Here is a 22,243-nt window from a genome sequence, read left to right on the forward strand (position 1 = left end):
GGTTCATCAAACCCCGAGAGTTGGGAGGATCCGCCAGACCTACTCACGGACCCGGGACTCACCAGCCTGTCAGCCTCCACCACTACTACGTGAGATGAACCCTTGGGTGTCTGTGAGTTCTGTGAGGCATTACAGTGAAATACAGAACCCTAAGACAGGAAATTATTGGGAGGAGGAGGAGGAGTTAATGTCTGAAATGATGGCGTGGCATGGTAGTTTGGACATTTGGGACATCTTTGACCTCTGCCTCATGGGGACTGGCCTAGTGCTGATCTTTCTAAGAGAAATTCAAGCAGGAGTGTACTCAAGAACATGTATAGGGTTGGCAGATAATGATCCTATATAAGTTTCTGTATGATCTGAATTCCCAGGTGTACAGTAGAGCTGACAAGGGGCAAGGTTGTAGTCACTTCTTGGTCACAGTCAGCTACCCAGAGGAACCAAATAGTTGCACCTGTGGGCTCAGAACCATAGTTACAGGGGACATCAAGCTCAATTGGCATAGCATACTACACAAAACATTGTTCCACCTCCTACTTTGGCGAATAGTGACTGGGATCTTAAAAGCGTGCAAGCAGCCATCTAGATGCAACAATGGGTCTCTCCTCGTACAGAGCAAAGAAGAATGAAGAAAACCAAAAGTTCATGGAAACAATTAGTCTCAGCAACTGGTACACCATCTGATCTGCAGCCTATATGACTCTGAGACCAGAAGAACTAGATGGTGCCTGGCTACCACTGTCAACCACTTGGAAGGGGATCTATGTAGGAGATCCTGGATAGAGAGGGAAAACAATGTAGAACAAAACTCAAAATCATTTGGAGAAAAAAAAAGGGGCCAGGCTTGCTGATCCAATAGATTCTGGTGGAACCCCTGAGGCTATGGCCCCTAGCTGCCCTTCAGGTCTGGAATTGAACCCATACCTGTGGCTTCCAGCCAAACAAAATACAGGCATATGAGTTGAACATTTACCTGAGGTAGATACACTCCTTGGAGAGAACAATCATGGGAGAAAGAAGGGCTGCTTATATACAGGGAGACAGCTCAGGGGGAAGGAGTGCATGAAGGGATGGACACAGGGAAGAGGTAACTATGGGGAGGAAGTGGAAGGGGAGCTGTTGCATTGGGGTAAGTTGTAGTCAATCTCATGAGATAAAGTGTATGTGAACTGCTGTATGGAAAGTGAATTTGCTCTGTAAAATTTCACCCAAATCACAATAAAAAAAAAAAGTCTGATGATAATCTAAATTTCTTGCCTGTAAAAGTTAGTTGTTCTTTTTTACAAAAATGCCTCAAAATGCTTTTTCTATATTCTTTTTTTTAATGCATTTTAGAAATATAATTTATGTGCAGTGAAATACACAAAACTAAAGCAACATGGGTCAGTGCATTCTTTTTTTTTTTTTTTTTTCCAGTGTTCCTTCCCTTCCCCTCCCACCCCTGGCAACCAACAAAGAAAATTTCCTTCCATATATAAACCTTTCCTTGACCACCCACAACAAGGAACTAATACTATATTTGCCCTTCTGTGATTGACGTATTTCACTCAACATAATGTCCTCCAAGTTCATCCATGTTATGCAGTGTTTTGCTGACTCTACATTATTCTTCAGTGTTGCATAGTATTCCATTGTGTGTATGCACCATAGTTCGGTTACGCATTCTACAGTTGATGGGCATGTAGGTTGTTTCCATCTTTTTGCTATTGTAATTTGTTGTTGTCATTTTACTACATGCTTTTTTCGTGGTGTTGATTTCTTTGTTCCGTATAATTTTCTATGCTGAGCTTATTTTGTTTGTGAATCATGTTATCACTTCCTTTATTGCTGTTGTTTTAGTATTTGCTAAATATTTGTGTTGGTCCTCTTTTTTATTTTGATGTGAAAGTTTATCATTTTTCTTTGAGGTTACTCTGTAATTTATCGTTTTCTCCCCAAGTTTAGAATAGTCCTATCTTGCAGTTGTCTTGACTTCCTTACCATTTAGAAGTTCTGTAACTGCACAAGTTTTTCTGTCTTTTTGGTTTGTAGTTGTCCTCATTTGTCAATTGATGTCTCTGGTTCCCTGTTTACAATCTTGTAGGCTTATTTATTTTGGATACTTCTATAACTGGGTTGGTTTCTGAGTTATGTCATCATGTGTGTTAATGGTCAGTTACTGTTTGCTGCTGTTGGTTCTCTGTCCAAAGGATTCCCTTTAGCATCTCTTGTAAGGTTGGCCTGGTTTTAACAAATTCCCTTAATTTCAGCATATCTGGAAATGTTCTAATTTCACCATCATATTTGAGGGGCATTTCTGCTGGGTGTATAATGCTTGGTTGGAAATTTTCTTCTTTCAGGGCTTTATATATACCATCCCATTGTCTTCTCGCCTGCATGGTTTCTGCTGAGAAATATGAGCTGAGTCTTATTGGTTGCCCCTTGTAGATAACTTTTCATTTTTCCCACGCTGCTTTCAGGATTCTTTCTTTGTCTTTGGTTTTGGTGAGTTTGATGATGATATGTCTTGGTGATTTTCTTTTGGAGTCTATCCTGTTTGAGGTTCAGTGGAATTCTTGAGTGCATATATTCTCATCTTTCATCATACTAGGAAAATTCCCTTCCAACAAATCTTCAACAACTTTTTCTGTGGTTTTATTTGTCTCTTCCTGTTCTGGAATAACATCGGTTATTCGTTTTGATGGTATTCCACATGAACCTTAGGCTTTCTTCATTTTGTTTTGATCTTGTTTCTGATTAATCCCTTTCCAAAGAAGTATTGAGGTATTTGTGTTCAGTCTCACTAGTTCTGTTTTCTATTGATTCAGTTCTGCTCTTTTGCCCATTCAATGTGTTATCTATTTCTGAAAAATTAGTTTTAATCTTCTGGATTTCTGTCTGTAGATTTTGTGTCATTTCTAATTTTTCATTTATTTTGCCATTTTGTTCTTGTATTGTCTTTTGAAATTGTTCTGGGGTCTTCTCTGTGTTTTCCTCATTTTTGTCAATGTTTTCCTTGATCTGTCTCTCAATTCATGGATGGTACCTAAATACAATTCTTTTGAATTCCTTATCAGGGAGTTCTAATGCTGCATCTTCCTCAGGGATGTATTTTGGATCTGTATCCTGCTCCCTAGTGTCTCCTTCTTTGTCATGCTTCTTTGTGTGGACGGTGATGCTTTGTTGTCTCAGAGACATTTTTGTGTTTATATTCAATTGGTGATTGTATATTGGAGTGGCTTGCCTGCAATTTTTGTTTTGTTTTGTTGTATGTTATCTACGTAAGCAGGATACTGTGCTGTGCTCCTCTATTCACTAGTTGGCAGCACTTACACAGTCACCACTTGTTTCCTTTCCCATTGTCAGCCTCCCATATGTCCTTGCCGTCCTTGGCAAATAGGGCCTATTCTTAGGTCCCTGGAATCTGGATAAGAATGCTGTCACTTTGAAATCCAAAATGGCCACAGCTTATAAACATTCAAAATGGCTGCACCCTCAGTCACTTTAAATATCCCAAATGGCCACCACTTGTAAACAATCAAAATGGCTGCACCCTCCAGACTGTCGAAATCCACAGCTTCCTGTTATTCCAGAACAGGAAGAGACAAATAAAACCACAGAAAAAGTTGTTGAAGATTTGTTGGAAGGGAATTTTCCTAGTATGATGAAAGATGAGAATATATGCACTCAAGAATTCCACTGAACCTCAAACAGGATAGACTCCAAAAGAAAATCACCAAGACATATCATCATCAAACTCACCAAAACCAAAGACAAAGAAAGAATCCTGAAAGCAGCGTGGGAAAAATGAAAAGTTATCTACAAATTAGAAATGACACAAATAACCCTCCTTGCTATTTCCCTTCCTAGTCATTGGCCACCAGTGCAGTCATCCCTGAAGCACTTGGTGACCAAAGCTGATCTTTAGGTCAATTCTCAGGTCTCAACACCACTTGGAAATATTCAGGCTGTTTGTCCCATCAGAGTACCTGACAGTCTGTAGCTTTGACTGTCTCTGTGCTCACTGTTTTCATTCAAAATTTTCCACTAGTTGATGCCTAATCCACTTCTGTATATTTCCTTTCAGAGCTCAGGGCTCCAGGACTATCTCCTATATCTCTGTCATTTGGTTTCTCTTTTCTTTGTTGAAGAGGGTGTGTGTAGCTTGTCGGTTTCTTCCTCCATTTAACCGGAAGTCCTTTTTCTATATTCTTAAGATCAGTAAATTCACTAGAATATGTCTTTTGATGGTTGTTTTGGGTCAGTATTCTAGGTATGCAATGTGCTTGCTTGCTATGTCATTTCAAATCTTTTTTGTTAATTTCAGGAAAGTTTTCTTAAATTAAACTCTCCAGAATTTTTTTCTTTATCTTCAGTTTGGTTTACTGCTTCAGGTTCTCCTATGACTCTTTTTTGTGATGTCTCTTATACCTTTTCATCTTTTCCGTGCTTAATCTTTCCAGTTATTCTCTTTCATCTTCTGTTTTTCCCAAGATGTTATCTATTGTGTTTATTTATTCTTGTGTTCCTTCTAGTTTAGTCATCATTTCTGAAATATTTTTTCTTTCATTTATAATTCTTTCTTATCTTTCTTCACCTTATTTCTAATTTTTCCTAATTCTGATTCATGAATAATGCTGCAATGAACAATGGTGTAAAAATATCTGAGTTCCTGCTCTCAATTCTTTTGGGTATATAGTTAGGAGTAGAACTGTAGGATCATGTGGTAATTCTGTGTTTCTCTTTTTAAGGAAGCACCAAACTGTTTTCCACAGCAGCTGCACCTTTTTACATTCTTACTCACAATGGGTGAAGAAAATTCCAGTTTCTCAATATCCTCACCAACACTTGCTTTCTGTTTTTCTGATAACAACCACCTTCCAAACCAAACCAAATTCACTGCCGTCAAGTCAGATCCAATTCATAGTGACCTCTTCTTGGGTTTCTGAGGTGGTATCACTGTGGAAGTAGATTGCCCAACCTTCCTTCCAAGGAGTGGCTCGTGGGTTTGAACAGCCAGCCTTCTGGTTAGCAGTCAAATGCCTTAGGCACTATGCCACTAAAGCCCCCTAGTGGGTGTGAATTGGTATCTCCCAAGTTTTTGGTTCTGTTTTTTTCTTTACATTTTTTTTTTTTAACCAAAGTGTCATTGAGACTCATCCTGTAAGACATTTTATTTTATTTTTTTTAAATTTAACAACTCATAAATATTGATGTCAGTTTAACGATAATGAAAATCTTATTTTAATCCCATAGGTATACTTATTCTGCCTCCACGGTCAACCTAAAGTTTTTTTCCATTATTTTTGGATTAAACGTTCTATTTATTTCTCCTCTATTTGTTTTCTCTTTGATCATTTGCTGCCATGTTTGCTGTTTGTCTTTATAGCTTGCCCACCAGGCTGGAATTCCTCCAGGTACGTACAACGTTGTTCCCTGCTCTCAAAAGAAGGCCAAAGAAGTAGGGGAGGCTCTTTGTACTGATCCTTTGGTATCTAAAATTTCCTTTACTGGCTCAACAGCTACTGGGAAGGTACGTTACTTAAGTCTCAAAGAAAAGAAATGTCATTCTAATATTTCTTTGTTATAGAGTATAAAAATGCTATTTCATCTTGTTCATTTTTAGGTAGCAGAGTTTAAAAGCTCTGTCAAATAAAGTATCATCTGGTCATCTTCTGGAGACATTTTGAATGTAATTCCTCATTGTGGCACAACCTAGGTTCTTATTTGACAATACCATAGACATTTGAGGGTGGGGGAGGTCCCTGTTATTTGTTGTATGTGAAGTGAGCAAAAGCTAGCCATCACATTTCTTTGATTGTAAATGCTTGGTTTTTTTTTTTTTAGTAATTCAATGTTTTTAGAATTGGAGATTCCAGAAACACCAACTTATGTTTAAATAGATGTTTTAGAAATTAAAAAAAGTGTAGTTTTGTTTCTTTTTTCCTTAAAAATTAAAGAGGTGTTTTCCCAGAACTCCATGTATAGCCTGTGAATGGGTTTTTAATCTATCCATTTAAATGTTCAAAAGAGAAAAAGATCAGGGTAGAACAAAAGTTTTTATTTATGGAGATTCTCTCTAGTTGATATACTTGTTTTGCTAATACATATATACATAATATGTAAGTATACATCATAGAAAAATAATACAGTGAAGCCCTTGAAAGCCAGGGGAGCTCTGGTGGTGTAGTACCTAAGGCATTTGACTATTAACCAGAAGGCTAGAGGTTCAAACTCACCAGCCACTCCTCAGAAGGAAGGTTGGGCAATCTACTTCTGTAGTAATACCACTTCGGAAACCCAAGGAAGGGTCACTATGAGTTGGATCTGACCTGACGGCAGTGAATTTTGTGAAAGCCAGAACTTGACAGGGCTGCTTTGTTTTTTCAGGTCTCACAAGTTTTCCATCTTTGACAGGGTGCAGGCTTACCACTTTTCTGTTGATCTCTGTTGGTGAAAAATACTTGAGTTTTCCCTCACTGACACATTTCTGCCTTGTACAAGTTCTGGCTTTTACAGGTTTCACTGTGTAGATCTACTCTAAAAGGTTTAGATACTATGAGAAGCAAGAAGGAATCTAGCAGTGTTATACCTCCTGACCATAATCCCCTTTGTCATACCATAAAATCACACTCAGGGAGTCTTACCAGTCATTCATATCGGAAACAGAGGCTTTTATATCCATAAACTGCTAGGTCCCTGAGATCAGTGGTTCTCACAATACAAGCTTATTTTCAGAGAGTTCCAAATGTTACTACGAAGCAGACAGAGAATAAAAGAGAGGCCTGGGAGAAAGGGGTGTAAAACCCCTGTGGTTCAAGCTAGAGAAATTCCATAATGCTGGGCAAAGGGCAGCAACCTACTCTGTGTCTTCACTTTCCTCAGCAAAATGTCACTTGGCAGGCTTCTAAGAAAATGCCTGGCCATGTTCCTGCCAAGTCCAACTTTTCCTCCTAAATTCTTTATTCAGAAAAATGACTTATTTGTGGTGGCTTAAAGGGAAGAGTGAAGAGGGATAGCTAATGGAATAATCCACTTCCCTTCTGTCACTTTGTCTTACTGTGATGACTTGTGTGTTGCTCTGATGCTGAAAGCTATGCCACCAATATTTCAAATACCAACAGGGTCACCCATGGTAGACAGGTCTCAACGGAGCTTCCAGATTAAGATAGACTGGGAAGAAAGACCTGATGAACTACTACTGAAAATTTGCCAATGAAAGCCCTGTGGATCACAATAGAGTATTGTCTGATACTACAGTGCCACTCCTCGGAAGGAAGGTTGGGCAATCCTACTTCCGTAGTGATACTGCCTCGGAAACCCAAGGAGGGGTCGCTATGTTGGGTCGACTGGATGGCAAATAACAACAACAACAACAACAGTGCAGTGAATTGCTTAATATGACCCTTCTAACCATTGTCCTCCATTTTGTGATGTATTGTAAATCCTAGTCTCTATGCTGTTTAGGGTGGGATGTATCTTGAGTCCCACCTTCCTGGAAGGTGGGACTCAAGTCACCACCCTTAGCTTCCTTGAGGGTATATATGTAAATGCTCTGGAAAAGTTCTCTCTCTTGCTCTGGTCCTGTATTTGGTTTGTCATCATCTCACCCCTGGACTTGAGACAGCAGTCAGTCATCTGAACCACCAATTTGGGTTTGCCAGCCCCTGCACCCACGAGAGTGGGGAGAATCCTCCAGACCTATCCACGGACTTGGGACTTGCCTGGCTGCCAGCCTCCAAGCCTCCTCTACAACCACATGAGCCGTTTCCTTGGGAGTCTGTGAGTTCTGTAAGACATTACAGTGAAATACAGAACCCTAAGAAAAGAAGGAGATTACTGAGGGGAGGAGGAAGAGTTGATGTCAGAGATGACGGAGTGGCACAGCAGTTTGTAAAAGTTGGACGTCTGGGACATCTTTAACCTCCGCCTCATAGGGACCAGCCTTCTGCTGATCCTTCTAAAAGAAATTATTCAAGTAGATATAGTTTCCGAGGCGGTATCACTACGGAAGTTGATTGGCCAACCTTCCTTTGAACCACCAGCCTTCTGGTTAGCAGTCAAATGCCTTAGGCACTATGCCACCAGAGCTCCTAGATATAGTGCTAGCTGATAACTTCCCTAGGTCGGATGGCACTATACAGTGGCCTCAATAGATGAGAGCATACCAGTGATTGTGAAGATGGTATAGGACCAGGCAATGCCTCATTCTGTTGTACAAAGAGTCATCATGAATTGGGAGTAGACTCCACAGCAGCTAACAGCAACAACAACAAAGGAATAATAATCTCTATATCAAGAGCTTTCTCTGAGTTGATCTTCACAGAGAAGTGCTAGCTGGGCTTCTGGTACTCTGGCCTAGACTCTTGTCTCTTAACTAAACCACTTACAGTGAGTCTATTCTAGACATCCCCTTACCTCCATATATGGGGAAAGTACCCCTCCCAGGCTCTGCTGAGGGAATAGCAGCCACATTTTATTGCACATAATGTTTTCACTTTTCCTGCACAATGAATTGAACCATAAGTGATCATTTGATCCAAGGGAAACAGATTCATAGGCTGGCCGCTGCCCTACGACAAGTGTCCTGGTGTATTAGAATGTGTGTCTTCTCTAATTCACACCAACTCTAGCAACTCTCCTTTTTGACATCAACTGCAAATGCAGTACTTCTTCTTCTGATCTTAATCACCAGAGCTAGGTCAGATCTCGCAAGTTAAAGGGCACAGTCCTCCAGACAGCCAAGTGTCCTAGAGTGAAAACACACACTCTGTAAAAGTAAAATTAAGAGATTTATTGATGGTCCAGAGACAATCTGGACTAGTAAGACTTCTAACTTTACTCAATAAAGATGGCTTCTCTAATGAATAGTGAATAAGCAAGCATTCTTGTAGAACTGAAGCAGGAACTGAAGTTATAAAATCATGATTGTCTGAAAGACAATCAGTGGAGTCAAAGGTGGGACTTAGCAGGGAAAGATGGATAACATACAGGGATTATATAATTGCTTAAGTGTACATAATTACAAGTGTAGATGCTCTTCAGTGTATATTACATGATGGTCATGGCCGCAGGACAGATTTTTTGGGTATAAGAGGCTATTAAAGTTGCTTTCTCAATCAATGGTATTGTCCAATCTATTGTAAAGATTTATTAGTAATGCTATGCATCAAGACCCTTTGACCATAAGTTATCACATCTTGTATCTGTTAGACCATAAAGAAAAGGCCCTTGGGAATAGACTGTGATATCCTGCACCAGCCAGATCACTGAGAAAAGGAAAGTTTCCTTTAGGGTATGTGGTTAGGTTACCACTAAGGGTAAAGGACCTGCTATTAGAAAAGGCAACTTTAAAATTCAACATGGATTCTAGACTTATGTCAAGACTTTTAAGATGGGTTTAAGGCTCTACTTTCAGACTGCTCTATTTACACATACCAAGTGCCTCTGGTTTTAGACTCTCATACACAAGTCTGCCCAAGACTTAGGACACCAGCTGCAAGTTGAGACACCACACCCTCATTTCTGACTGGCTGGCTATGAATTCAGGGGTTCCCTAGGAGCCCTCTCCCTTCTAACCTGATGGCTTCCACTACTCCCTTGGGTTCAATAATTCTCTAGAATGACACTCAGAGCTCAGAAAAATTCTATACTTAAACTTATAGTAAAGAGGATACAAATGAGGAGATGCATAGGTCCCAACATGGAGCTTCCATGTACCAAAAAGGGACCCACTACTCCTCCATGTGCATCAGTGCCTTTCAACAACCAGGAAGCTCACCAAACTTCAGTGTCCTGAATTCCTACTGAGGCTCCATTGCATGGTTGAACTCAACTTCCAGCCTCTTCTCCAGAAGTCAGGCTGATATTATATGGTGGGTCTTTTTGACCAGGACAGCCCCTACCCAAGGATCACCCCATTAGCATAAATTTTCAGGTGTGGTCTGGAGCTTTCCTGGATAACAACGACACTTCAATCACTCAGGAAATTCTAAGGATTTAGATATTACCACCAGGAACTGGGGACCAAGACCAAATTCTTTGTACTTAGTAATTCTTTACCTCACACCCTACATAGAGTGATGAACACGGCCAATCAAGTTTCCTGTCCAGGGCTTTGGAAGCTGAGGTCATGAGAAGGTCAGCAGTGAGAACTGAAGCTGGGAGGACTCAACAGGAGGTGACAGGATTGCTTGCATACAGCAGGAGCCATGGCAGACCAGAGACAGGTTCAGGTGTCATCATGGGAAAGCAGAGACTGTGAGCAGGGAAGGACTCTGTCATTAGTTGACACATAGCAGGTGTGCACTGAGGTACAGACACCCTGAGACAGGCCAGATCAGGTGGAGGTGATGGAGTGACCCAACAGGGAGAATATTTTTTAACATTGGAACAAGTTCAGTAAAAATAGATTTCCTGGCAGACAGTATTTCTTAACAATTCAAAACGGAAATAGCTGTCTTGAATCCAACATAATGTATTGTTTTAATCTTAAAGCTTGTTCTATTTGTTGACTAATAACATTTCAATGAGAAGATTATTATAGCCGTTTATTACTAGAATATTAACATCTGGGCATATAGAAAAATGCCAACACAGAAGCAGCTTTCCAACAATTCATTCTGAACTTTAACCCCGTGCCCTGTCACAAAACCCATGACCACAGGGTGCTCATCAGTAGAGGAGCCATTCCTAGGAAGACCTTGAACTTGTCAATCGTGTGTTGCACTTGAACTAACTCGGGTTGTTCTTTCATTCCTGAAGCTTTGACTGGGTGGCATAGTGCCTAAGGCACTGCTAACCAGAAGCCTGGCAGTTCAAACCCACCAGCCACTCCTCAGAAAGAGGGTGGATCAATCTACTTCTGCAGTGATACTGCCTCAGAAAACCAGGGAGGGGTAGCTATGGGTCGGATCCGACTTGACGGCAGTGAGAGAGAGAGAGAGATTCTGTAATAAGGAAATACTGGAGCAGAGGTAGCCCTACTATCCTGTAATAAGGAAATGATGGCTCAGAGGTAGAATTCTCACCTTCCATACTGGAGACCCAGCTTCAATTGGCAACCAGTGCAACTCATGTGCATCCACCACCCGTCTATCACTGTAGGCTGTGTGTTGCTATGATGTTGAATGGGTTTCAGCCTTCCAGACTAAGACTAGGAAGAAAGGCCTGGTGATCTACTTCTGTAAATCAGCCAGTGAAAACCCTGTGAATTATGACAGTCCTATCCACAGTAATTCATAGGGATGGTATAGAACCAGGCAACCTTTTTTTGCTGTTGTGCGTGAGGTTACTATGTGTCAGGAGCCAATTTAACAGAAGCTAACAACAATCATGTGATAAAACATTTAAAAATCCCTGAGAAAATGATTATATGTGTTAAGAATCCTTACAGTTATGCTTTGAGCTATCAGTTCTCCTTCTACAAATTGATGCTGAGGGAATAAATGCAGTGTTGTCTTTAATAGTAAGGAATTGGAAACAACCTACATATCCAACAGACAGGGGCTGGATAAATAAATTATGGAAGAGTCATGGATTACAACATGGTATGGACACATAAAGAGTGCCTTAGAAGAATGTGTGAGGCACAAGAAGATCTTCACATTATAGTGTTACATTAAAGAAGCAAGTTATAAAAGCTTATGGACATGTAAGGTATTGTGGATATACTGTTACTTGGGAAGATAATGCAGATTATAAAAAAGTATAAGTATACAATCTAGTCTTCTTATATAATAAAAAAGTACATACATATGAACCTACATGGCCAAATTTTGGATGGATGTACTTCAAATATCTCATGTCTATATTATGACTTTTTAAGCCTCTGATATAATTTTTTGGAGATAGGTAATGCACTTATGGGATCTCTGATGGCGTAGTGCCTAAGGCATTTGATGGCTAACCAGAAGACTGGCGGTTCAAACTCCTCAGAAGGAAAGTTGGGCAATCTACTTCCGTAGTGATACCGCCTCGGAAACCCAAGGAGGGGTTGCTATGAGTCGGATCCGACTCGATGGCAATGAGTTGAGTTTAATGCACTTATATCCATCTCCCATCTGTCAGTTTGTCATACTGTGGTGGCTTTCATGTTATTATGAAAGCTATGCAACTGGTATTTCAAATACTAGTAGGGTCACCTATGCTGGACAGGTTTCAGTGGTGCTTTCATACTAAAACAGACTAGGACAAAAAGACTGGCAATCTCCTTCTGACAATTAGCAAATGAAAACCTGTGGATCACAACAGATCATTGTCCGACTCACTTGCTTGGGACACACTATTAGGAAGGATCATCACTGAAGGAGGATATAATGTTTGATGAAGCAGAGATCCAAAAAAGGGTGAAGGGAGATCCATGGTGACATGCATTGGTGCAGTAACCACAGTGGTGAACACCACATGCTGGTGAGCTCAGGATGACACAGGACTGGCAACATTTCATTCTGTTATAGACAAGGTGGCTATGAGTCAGAGTCAATGGCAGCTCTCTATGTTAATACATTTATGTGGTTCAGAAATTAAAACAGTATCAGTGGGTTTACATTGAGAAGTCTCACCCCTGTTGCTGGATCCCTCTTCCTCACCTTCTATAAATAATTACTTTTAAGTTTTTGTTATATTACCTGTATCTCTATGCAAATACTAAACATATGTGAATATATATTATTTTTCCCCTTTTGTTACACAAAATGCTATTCTGTATATGCTATTATACACTGTATATGCTATTATTCAAGAGCTCTGGTAGCATAGTGCCTAAGGCACTTGACTGCTAACCAGAAGGCTGGCAGTTCAAACCCACCAGCCACTCCTCGGAAGGAAGGTTGGGCAATCTACTTCCGTAGTGATACTGCCTCAGCAACCCAAGGAGGGGTCACTATGAGTCGGGTCCGACTCGATGGCACACAACAACAACAACATGCTATTATTCACTGTTGGGGACAGAGCAAAGGTGTGATAGTCCTGGGTCATTCATTTCAGAGCTCACTGCATCCTCTCCTCCTCTTACAGATCCTCTTGCACTATGCTGCAGACTCTGTAAAAAGAGTCTCTATGGAGCTTGGTGGCCATGCTCCATTCATTGTATTTGACAGTGCCAACGTGGACCGGGCTGTAGCAGGTGCGATGGCATCTAAATTCAGGAACTCTGGACAGGTGAGTCATGGAAAGTTTTTCAGAGGTTTTGTGTGTGTGAGTGTAGTATGTGTGCATGTGTGTTTACTAAGATCTTACCACCTCAACTCCTTACTCATCTTCTAGCTGGATAATTTTGGGTTCATTCCATCATCCATTCTTTATTTTTTCACTCTTTCGGAATATATTTAGTGAGGTGTTTTTTGTGTGTTTTTGTTTGTTTGTTTGTTTTTGACCAAGGAACTATGCTAGGCTCTAAGAGTTTAAAGAGAAGTAAAGTGTTACTTCCTGGCTGTGAGAAATTTCCTAAATAACAGGTATCTTTTAGTCAACTATTCTCTCTTTTCTTCTTCCTTTACACTTTGAATATGATTATTTTTATAGTTTTTCTTCTTTGGGCTTTTCTCTACCAAACAGGTATAACTATCTTCTTAGACATAAAACCCCCTTTAGAACAGGTAGGATCTGAGATCCACAGTCTTAAGGAAAGGAAGGTAGAAATATGTTGAGGATGATGCTTGAAAAACTCAACACCCTATTGCCTGCTAAGACCTACCTGTGTCTCTCTCCTAAGATAAAAGGGGTATCATAGGACCCACTAACAGGTGCATGCCCAAGGACTGTCAGTGTAACCAAGGAAGGTTCCAGATTGTCATTGGGAAAGTGCTGGTCTGAGGTCAGGTCTTAATAAGAAATAAGGCAGGGACCTTTAGGGTTATCCTATGAAACATCATATTTTACAGATGAGGAAAAGAAGCTCTAGAAAGACTAATAAACTTTCTTAAGATCATAAATCTTTGGGCTGCAGTCCCTACTCTGCTAAGAAGCTGGGGCCGTAAGCCAAGGGTCCTGCCTCTCAGTATCTGTGCAAGCTGCTGCCAGGATGCTGGCTTCTTAAGAAATACTCATAAGCACTTTGTCCTAAAGTATGAAAGGAACTCTGGACAGGTGAGTTATGGAGAGTTTTTCAGAGGTTTTTTGTGTGTGACTGGTATGTGTGCATGTGTGTTTACTTTACAAAGATCAATAAATCAGAAAACAAACCCATTGCCATCAAGTGGATTCAGATTCATGGCAACCCCATGTATCTCAAAGTAGAGCTGTACTCCATAGGGTTTGCAATGGCTGTAACCTTGTGAAAAGGAGCCCTAATGGTGCAGGGGTAAAAGTACTTGTCTGCTGACCAAAAAACTCAGCAGTTTGAACCTATCTAGCTGCTCCACAGGAGAAAGATGTCACAGTCTACTTCAAAATGGTTTACAGCCTTGAAAGCCTATGGAGCAGTTCTCCTGTGTCCTTCTGGGTCACTATGAATCAGAATCAACTTGACAGCAGTAATTATTTTTGGGGTTTTAATCTTGTGGAAGTAGATTATCAGGCCTTTTTCTGAATGGGTGGATTGGAACTTCTAAATGCATGCTAAAAACAATAAATACTACTGAAAGATTGCATTGGGGAAAAAATGGTGAAATACTGTATCATATTCTATTTTAAATCACTTCATCCTTATTTTTAGCCATTGGTCACTTATTTTCCTCCTTTCAACCTAACTAAGGGTAGGTTTTTTCAGAAGTAAATGTGTGTCCTTTTATAAACATAAAATACCTTCCGAGTTATACTCTTAAATCTCCAGGTTTGGGGCATGCTTCTTTAAGCCAATAAGACCATTAATTTAAAATGCATAGGACACAAAATTTTATGGATATGTACTTGTTTCAACTAAGAAAATACATGATAAGAAAAAAGAAGAAAATTTATCAATGATAACTATACTTTCTATAATGTGATTTTATTTTTTAAGTTTAAAATATGGTGGAGTAGTGGGGTAAGACATTTGCCTGCTAACCAGAAAGTCAGAGGTTCAAACCTACCAGCTACTCCTCAGGAGCAAGATGAGACAATCTACTTCCATAAAGATTTAAGCCTTGGAAACTCAATTGGGGTCACTGTGAGTCAGAATCAATTCAGTGACAGTGAGTGTGGTTTTGGTTTTTAATAAGAAAAAAATAAGCAAAGGTATTTTGAATAATTTCATCTCAAATGCTTCCATGTCTTGTGTCCATTTTCAAAATGTCAAATCCAGCCAAACACTTATTGTTGTTGTTGTTATGTGCCGTTGAGTCGGACCTGACTCATAGCAACCTTTCCTTGGGTTTCCAAGGCAGTATCACTACAGAAGTAGATTGCCCCATCCACCAGGAGTAGCTGGTGGATTTGAACTGCCAGCCTTCTGGTTAGCAGTCAAGTGACTTAGGCACTATGCTACCAGAGCTCCTAGCCAAACACTTAGAAGGCTTAAATTAAAGGATATATGACCTCAGTTTTTGACTTCAGTCCTTCTGTCCTCTGCTCTTTAATGCCACAATATCGCTTTCTCCCAGAGGTTATAGTTTAGTCTCTTCTATTTGTTCTGTAATGCCTTTTGTGAGCCATTAAAAACAAAACAAAACAAAACAAAAAGCCGGATTAAATGCCTTTTTTTTTTTCTTGCACAGATTCTTAGACTTGCATACTTGTTTAAGCACAGAGGTGTAGCCACCATGGAGGGCACTGGAGAGAAACGTGCACTTGCTGGTGCAGATATCTTTCAGATCAGGCTCACATGGGGAAGAAAATGGCAGGTTGAACACATGATTAGAACCACATGGGGAAGTGTCTTCACACTTAGAGAGGGAGCAGCAATCACAAATATATTAGTTGGGACACTAGCGTTTGACAAGCTGTCTTTGTGAATTGTATTTTTTCCCCCACGTCCAGACCTGTGTTTGCTCAAACCGTTTCTTGGTGCAAAGGGGTATCCATGATTCCTTCGTGAAAAAATTTGCCGAAGCAATTAAGAGAGACCTGCGTGTAGGCAATGGATTTGAGGAGGGAACTACTCAAGGCCCTTTAATTAATGAAAAAGCCATAGAAAAGGTAAGTTACTTACATGATGCATTAGAGTATATCTCATGGTTTTGATATCAAATGCTTAACTGACAAAAATCACTTTGGTAAGATAGCCAACAAGGTGATTTTGAAAGCAATTGAGAGATCTGAAAAAGTGAATTTCTATTGCTTTGTATGAGTTGAATGACATCACTAGGTCATAAGCTTTTCCAGCTTTTGTCATTGTATACTGTCCCATGAGATTGGTCACTTTAGGTCTTCTGTTGCCCTCCCCCATCTTCCTTGCTCTAGTGGTGATCATTGTGACTTCTATCCCTCCCTACCTCAGAGATTAAGATCTCAGAACATAAAGTTCTTTACACAAAGTCATGTAATTTTTTTGGAACACCTAAAAGGACAGGAAAACTGGCTTTGTTTCTGAGATTGTTGATATTTCAGCTGAAATACTGGTATGGGTCTGTTGTATCCTCCCATGACTGCAACATACCCTTCCAGAAGAATCCTTGGAAAAAGCATCCCAGCAGGGAGATGTATCATCACATATTCCATATTCAGGATTTAGATATGCTTTTAGGATCAGGAAGAATTTGCTTATTCAAAAATATCACAATTTAGACTACTACTAGCTAGGTAGGATTTCTCCCTTTGAAAAGTAGTGTATACAAAGACTTTTCTTGTAAGAGTAAACATGCAGCCTGCTCCCTGGTTAAGTCTCTATGGATAGAAAGGATTTTAATAGAGTGATTTAAATCAGGCAAAATAGGAAGGCTGGGGATTGCATGTGGGAATAGAGGCAGAAGAGGTCAGCCAAACCACCACTGCAGTGGGAAACACAGCCTGACCCCTGTTCGGTGGCCTTGGGGAGTGTTTTGGTTAGCTAGTGTCGCTCAGACAGGAATATACTACAAATGGGATGCTTGAACAAATAGGAGTTTATTCTCTTACAGTTTGGAGGCTTTAAGTCTGAGTTCAAGGTGCCAGCCTCTAGGGGCTGGGTAAAAGCCCTTCAAACTTGGGGTTCAGCTCTGCCTCCTGCTCCTGGCCCACTGAAGCTAGAGGCTTTTCTTTGCTCAGACAGCTGTTGTCTGCTGAGACTGACAAGCCCAAGGTTGACAAGTAAAAAGGCCCAGTCCTGATGTTACCAAACCACAAGACTGGCCATTAATTCAAGTCCATTGAAAGTCCCAAGCTTGGCAGAGTATGGCAGGCTGCTGAGCAGTAACACAGCTACATGCAGGGTTCAAGCGAGCCACAGGCTAGAGACCATTTCCAAAGCTGCTGCTTATATATGGGAAGCAGACCACATCCCTAAAGCAGCTAGTCAGCTGCTAGTGGTAGATCCCAGCATGGAATTGATTGCCCATCTCAGCATGCGGAATAACTACCACCAGCTGCCTAGCCACTCATACAGGCCCAACCAAGTTAACATACAACTTTAACTACCACAGAGAGCCCGGGGGATGGCTGCCCTTACCCAGGGGACAGGCAATGCAGCTGAATCTCTTATCCAGTAGAAACCAAGGGCAGCTCTCAAGTTTGACAGAACTGATCAATTTCTAGTTATTACCATGGGGTTATATAGATCAAATAAATATCTTAAAGTTTATGCTAGTACCGCTGGCATTCTTGAAGTGACATTGGACCCTGGGAACAGACAAGGGGCCCACACTTCAAGGCAGTTTGGGTCTGTACCAGCCATAGTTTTAATTCCAGAGTGGTGGTTCATAACCCACCAGTGGTGTAGTTCCTAAGGCATTTGACTGCTAACCAGAAGGCTGGAGGTTCAAACTCACCAGCCATTCGTCACTCAACAGAAGGAAGACTGGGCAATCTACTTCCTTAGAGATACGCCTCAGAAACCCAAAGAGGTGTCACTAAGAGTCGGAAAATGACTAGACAGCTGTGAGTTTTCTTTTTTTTTTTTTTATGCCTATAACTGCAGGGTGTTAATTAGTCTGGGGTAGGGCCAAAGTTTGTTATTTTTAAGCACCGCAGGTGATGCTGATTTGCAGCCATGTTGGGAAACTGCTGCTTTAGAGATTTTTTTTTTAGCCAAAGTGCATATGCAGACATTGCTCTCTAGAGGACACTGTGTACTGGGAGTTCAAGCAACCATAACGCAGGATTTTTTTTTTTTTTTTTTTGAGAAGAGAAGAGAAGTTTAGTGGAAAGCAATTTGTTTGACAACACACTGTGTTGACTTTAGTGTTCATGCACTCATAGAGTGGATTCTAGGGGGGAAATACTGCACAACGTCACATTAAGGTAACTAGAACGGGCAGATCCTGTTTGGGGAAGAGAATGGGCTCTAGTTAAGTATGCTAAATGCAATTGTTTTTTAAAACATAAATGATAGAAATTAAGCCATCCTGAGTATTTGTTGCAGGCAGTGGACTATGAGAGCATCGTAGGGGACATGGATTTAAAAGCTGAGTTTGGATGGCAGAATGTGTCCAAGCCTATCTTTATCTCTCTTCTGAAACTCCATGGAAAATTCAGCTGAGAATGGGAGAAAGGAAGACTCCAGTGGACCAGAGATTGTGAAGAACTTCTGGAAGGCAGAGGGATCAGGTTACCAGAAAAATCTAAGCAGAGGGGACATGCTCAGGAGAATGCAGGGGAGATGGGTGCCATTTTTCATGTGGAGCTTTTCTAGAATAGGCTGGAGTACAGAGTAGAAAGGGAAGGAGTGGAGAGATGGATCAGATTGACTAAACTTTTGCTTAGTTTTCTGGGTCATTTCCACACCACCACCACCACCACCACACACACACAAAACACAACAGAGACATTTACTCCAGGCGGGGGAAATACCACTGAAGGAATATAATAGCCTGCCTATGAGAGCTATGGGTTTGAGAGTGAAAGTAGTTATACCATAGTAGGACTCCACTGACTTTGCTGTTTGAGGAAGGAGCTATCCCTAAAGTGAAGCCTGCTGATAGTCAGAATACACCCAAGCTTGTGGTTGTTTTCTTAGAGAATGGAACAGCAGATGTTACCCCTGCCAACCACCTAAATTAATCAACACAGTTCTTCATTCATAAAGATGAATAACCAAGCATTACCAATGCTTTGAAGACAACCATGAGCACAAAAGAAGAAGGATTGGGAAAAGCAGAGAGAACATCTGACCCTGAAGGAAACAGATGAATATGAAACAGAAAGGAATAATCTAATTAGTGTCCTCCAACAGTTTTGATAGTACACCTATAAAAATTCTATGAAAATGAAGCAATGAGATTGAGAATTTATAGAAGTCAACACATGATAGTCAAAATAAAAACTTTAACAGATGAAATGAAAGACAAATTTGGAATTTAAAGTGAAAAAAAGATGAAAAATTGACATAAATGCAGGAAAAAAAAATCAAGGTTAATCTGAAGCAAAGAAGGGGTCCCCATCTTAGTAACAGGATTTCTAGAGAGAAGGAATCAAGAAAATGGAGATAATAAAATTATTAAATAAATAGTAGTTGAAAACTGGTGAGTTTGTCATACTGTGGTGGCTTGTGTGTTGCTGTGATGTTGGAAACTATGTCACTGGTATTTCACATGCCAGCAGAGTAACCTATACCAAAAACCAAACCAAATTCACTGCCATTGAGTCGGATCTGACTCATAGAGACCCCTCCTTGGGTTTCCGAGGTGGTCTTACTATGGAAGTAGATTGCCCAATCTTCCTTCTGAGGAGTGGCTGGTGCGTTTGAACCTCCAGCCTTCTGTTTAGCAGTCAAATGCCTTAGGCACTATCCTACCAGACCTCCTAGGGTCACCTATGGTGGACAGGTTTCAGCAGAATTTCCAGACTAAGACAGACTGGGAAGGAGGACCTGGAAATCTACTTCTGAAAAAAAAAAAAAAAAGGCCAATAAAAACCTTATGAATAGCAACAGAACACTGTCTGATATAGTGCTGAATGATGAGCCCCTCAGACTGGAAAACCAAAAAACAAACCCACTGCTGTCAAATCAATGCCTACTCATAGTGACCCTATAGGACAGAGTAGAACTGCCCTAGACTGTAAATTTTTACAGAAGCAGACTGCCACCTCTTTCTTCCACAAAGCAACTAGGGTTTTGAGCTGCCAACCTTGCAGTTCGCCACTGAGCACTTTAACCTTTGCATCTCCAGGGCTCCTAAAGATACACAAAATAAGCCTGGGGAAAAGCTGCCTCCTCAAAGAGGAGTTGACCTTAGTGATGTAGATGGAACAAAGTTTTGGGGGCCTTCATTTGTGATGTGTTAAGACAAAATGAGAAAAAAAACAAATCCAAACATCCATTAATAATCAGAAGGTGGAATGTATGAAGTATGAATCTAGGAAAGTTGGAAGTTGTCAAAAATGAAACGGAACACATAAAGATCAATATTATAGATATTAATGAACTGATTGGTGCTCTGGTAGCATAGTGCCTAAGGTACTTGATTGCTAACCAGAAGGCTGGCAGTTCAAACCCACTAGCCACTCCTTGGAAGGAAGATGGGGCAATCTAGTTCCATAGTGATACTGCCTCGGAAACCCAAGGAGGGGTCACTATGAGTTGGGTCCGACTCGATGCCACATAACAACAACAAACAACAAAATATACTGATATTGGTCATTTTGAATCAGATAGTTTTATGGTCTACTATGCCAGGAATGACAAATTGAAGAGGAACAACATCGTATGCATTGTCAAAAAGAAAATGGCCAGATCTTTTCTGATATACAACTCTATCAGTGATAGGATAATATCCATATTCCTACAAGGATGACTATTATTCAAATTTACACACCAGCTACTAATGCCAAAGATGAAGAAATTGAATATTTTTGCCAACTTCTGCAGTTTGAAATTCACTGAATGTGCAGTCAAGATGCATTGATAATTACTGATGATTGGAATGTGATCATTGAAAAGAAAGAAATATCAGTAGCTGGAAAATATGGCCTTGGTGATAGAAACGATGCTAGAAATCACATAATAGAAGTTATAATATCAATGACCTATTCATTAGATATGCCTTTTTTCAACAACATAAATGATGGTTGTACACATGGACGTCACTAGAGGGAATACACAGAAATCAAATTGACTACATACATTGATGTAGAGAGATCAATATGGCCTGTCAGAACAAAGCCAGGTACCAACTGCAAAACAGACCATCAATTGCTAATATGCAAGTTCAAGTTGGAGCTGAAGAAAATTAAAACAAGTCCTAAAGAGCCAGAGTACAAACTTGAGTATATCACACTTGAATTTAGAGACCATTTCGGGGAAGGATTTCACACATTGAACACTAATAGCCAAAGACCAGATGAGTTGTGGCATGATATCAAGGATATCATACATGGAGAAAGCAAAAGATCATTAAGAAAACAGGAAAGAAAGACTAAAATGAATGTCAAGAAGAGACTGAAACTTGCTTTTGAACTTAAAGTAGCTAAAACAAATGGAAGAAATGATGAAGTAAAAAGCTGAACAGAAGATTTCAATGGTGGCTCAAGAAAACAGAGTAAAGTATTATAATGGAGTATGCAAAGACCTGGAATTAGAAAACCAAAAAGAAAGAAAATGCTTGGCATTTCTCAGGCCGAAAGAACTGAAAAAAAATTCAAGCCTCGTGTTGCATATTGACAAGTTCTATGGGCAAAATATTGAATGACACCAGAAACATAATAAGAAGATCAAAGGAATATACTGAGTCACTGTACCAAAAAGAATTGGTTGATGTTTCACCATTTCAGAAGTAGCATATGATTAAAAACCAATAGTGCTGAAGGAAGAACTCCAAGCAGCTCTAAGGCATTGGTAAAAAACAAGGCTCCAGAAAATTGCAGTCAATGTCATGAGATAAAATATGAACTGTATATGAACTGCTGTATGGAAAATGAATTTGCTCAGTAAACTTTCACCCAAATCACAATAAAAATCCAGAAATTTATGGACTATCAACTGAAATGTTTCAACAAACTGATGCCATGCTGGAACTGTTCACTTATATACCAAGAAATTTGGAAGCCAGCAACCTGGCCAACCAATTGTGCCAATTCCAAAGAAAGGTGATCCAACGGAATTCAGAAATTACAGACAAAATTCCAACAGAATTCAGAAATTACAGACAAAATACAGAAATTACAAACAAAATATCATTGATATATCACTCAGCAAGTCAAATCTTGCTAAAGATAACTGAAAAACAGTTGCAGCAGTACATTCACAAGAAACTGCCCAAAATTCAAGCCAGAT

At 40.1% G+C, this 22,243-nt stretch overlaps 1 protein-coding gene across 1 annotated transcript in view; it reads left to right on the forward strand.

The window, feature by feature from the left end:
• The window catches only part of ALDH5A1 (aldehyde dehydrogenase 5 family member A1), a 57,137-nt gene that overhangs the window by 17,920 nt on the left and 16,974 nt on the right, over window positions 1–22,243 (forward strand). The window contains exons 5-7 of the mRNA XM_007949866.1: window positions 5,369–5,512; window positions 12,997–13,140; window positions 15,877–16,035. Of these exons, the coding sequence (XP_007948057.1) occupies window positions 5,369–5,512; window positions 12,997–13,140; window positions 15,877–16,035 (447 nt within the window). The remainder of the gene's footprint in view (window positions 1–5,368; window positions 5,513–12,996; window positions 13,141–15,876; window positions 16,036–22,243) is intronic.

Source organism: Orycteropus afer, unplaced genomic scaffold (assembly GCF_000298275.1).
Source record: "Orycteropus afer afer isolate SDZICR_OR568_19922 unplaced genomic scaffold, OryAfe1.0 scaffold00255, whole genome shotgun sequence".
Classification (NCBI taxonomy): domain Eukaryota; kingdom Metazoa; phylum Chordata; class Mammalia; order Tubulidentata; family Orycteropodidae; genus Orycteropus; species Orycteropus afer.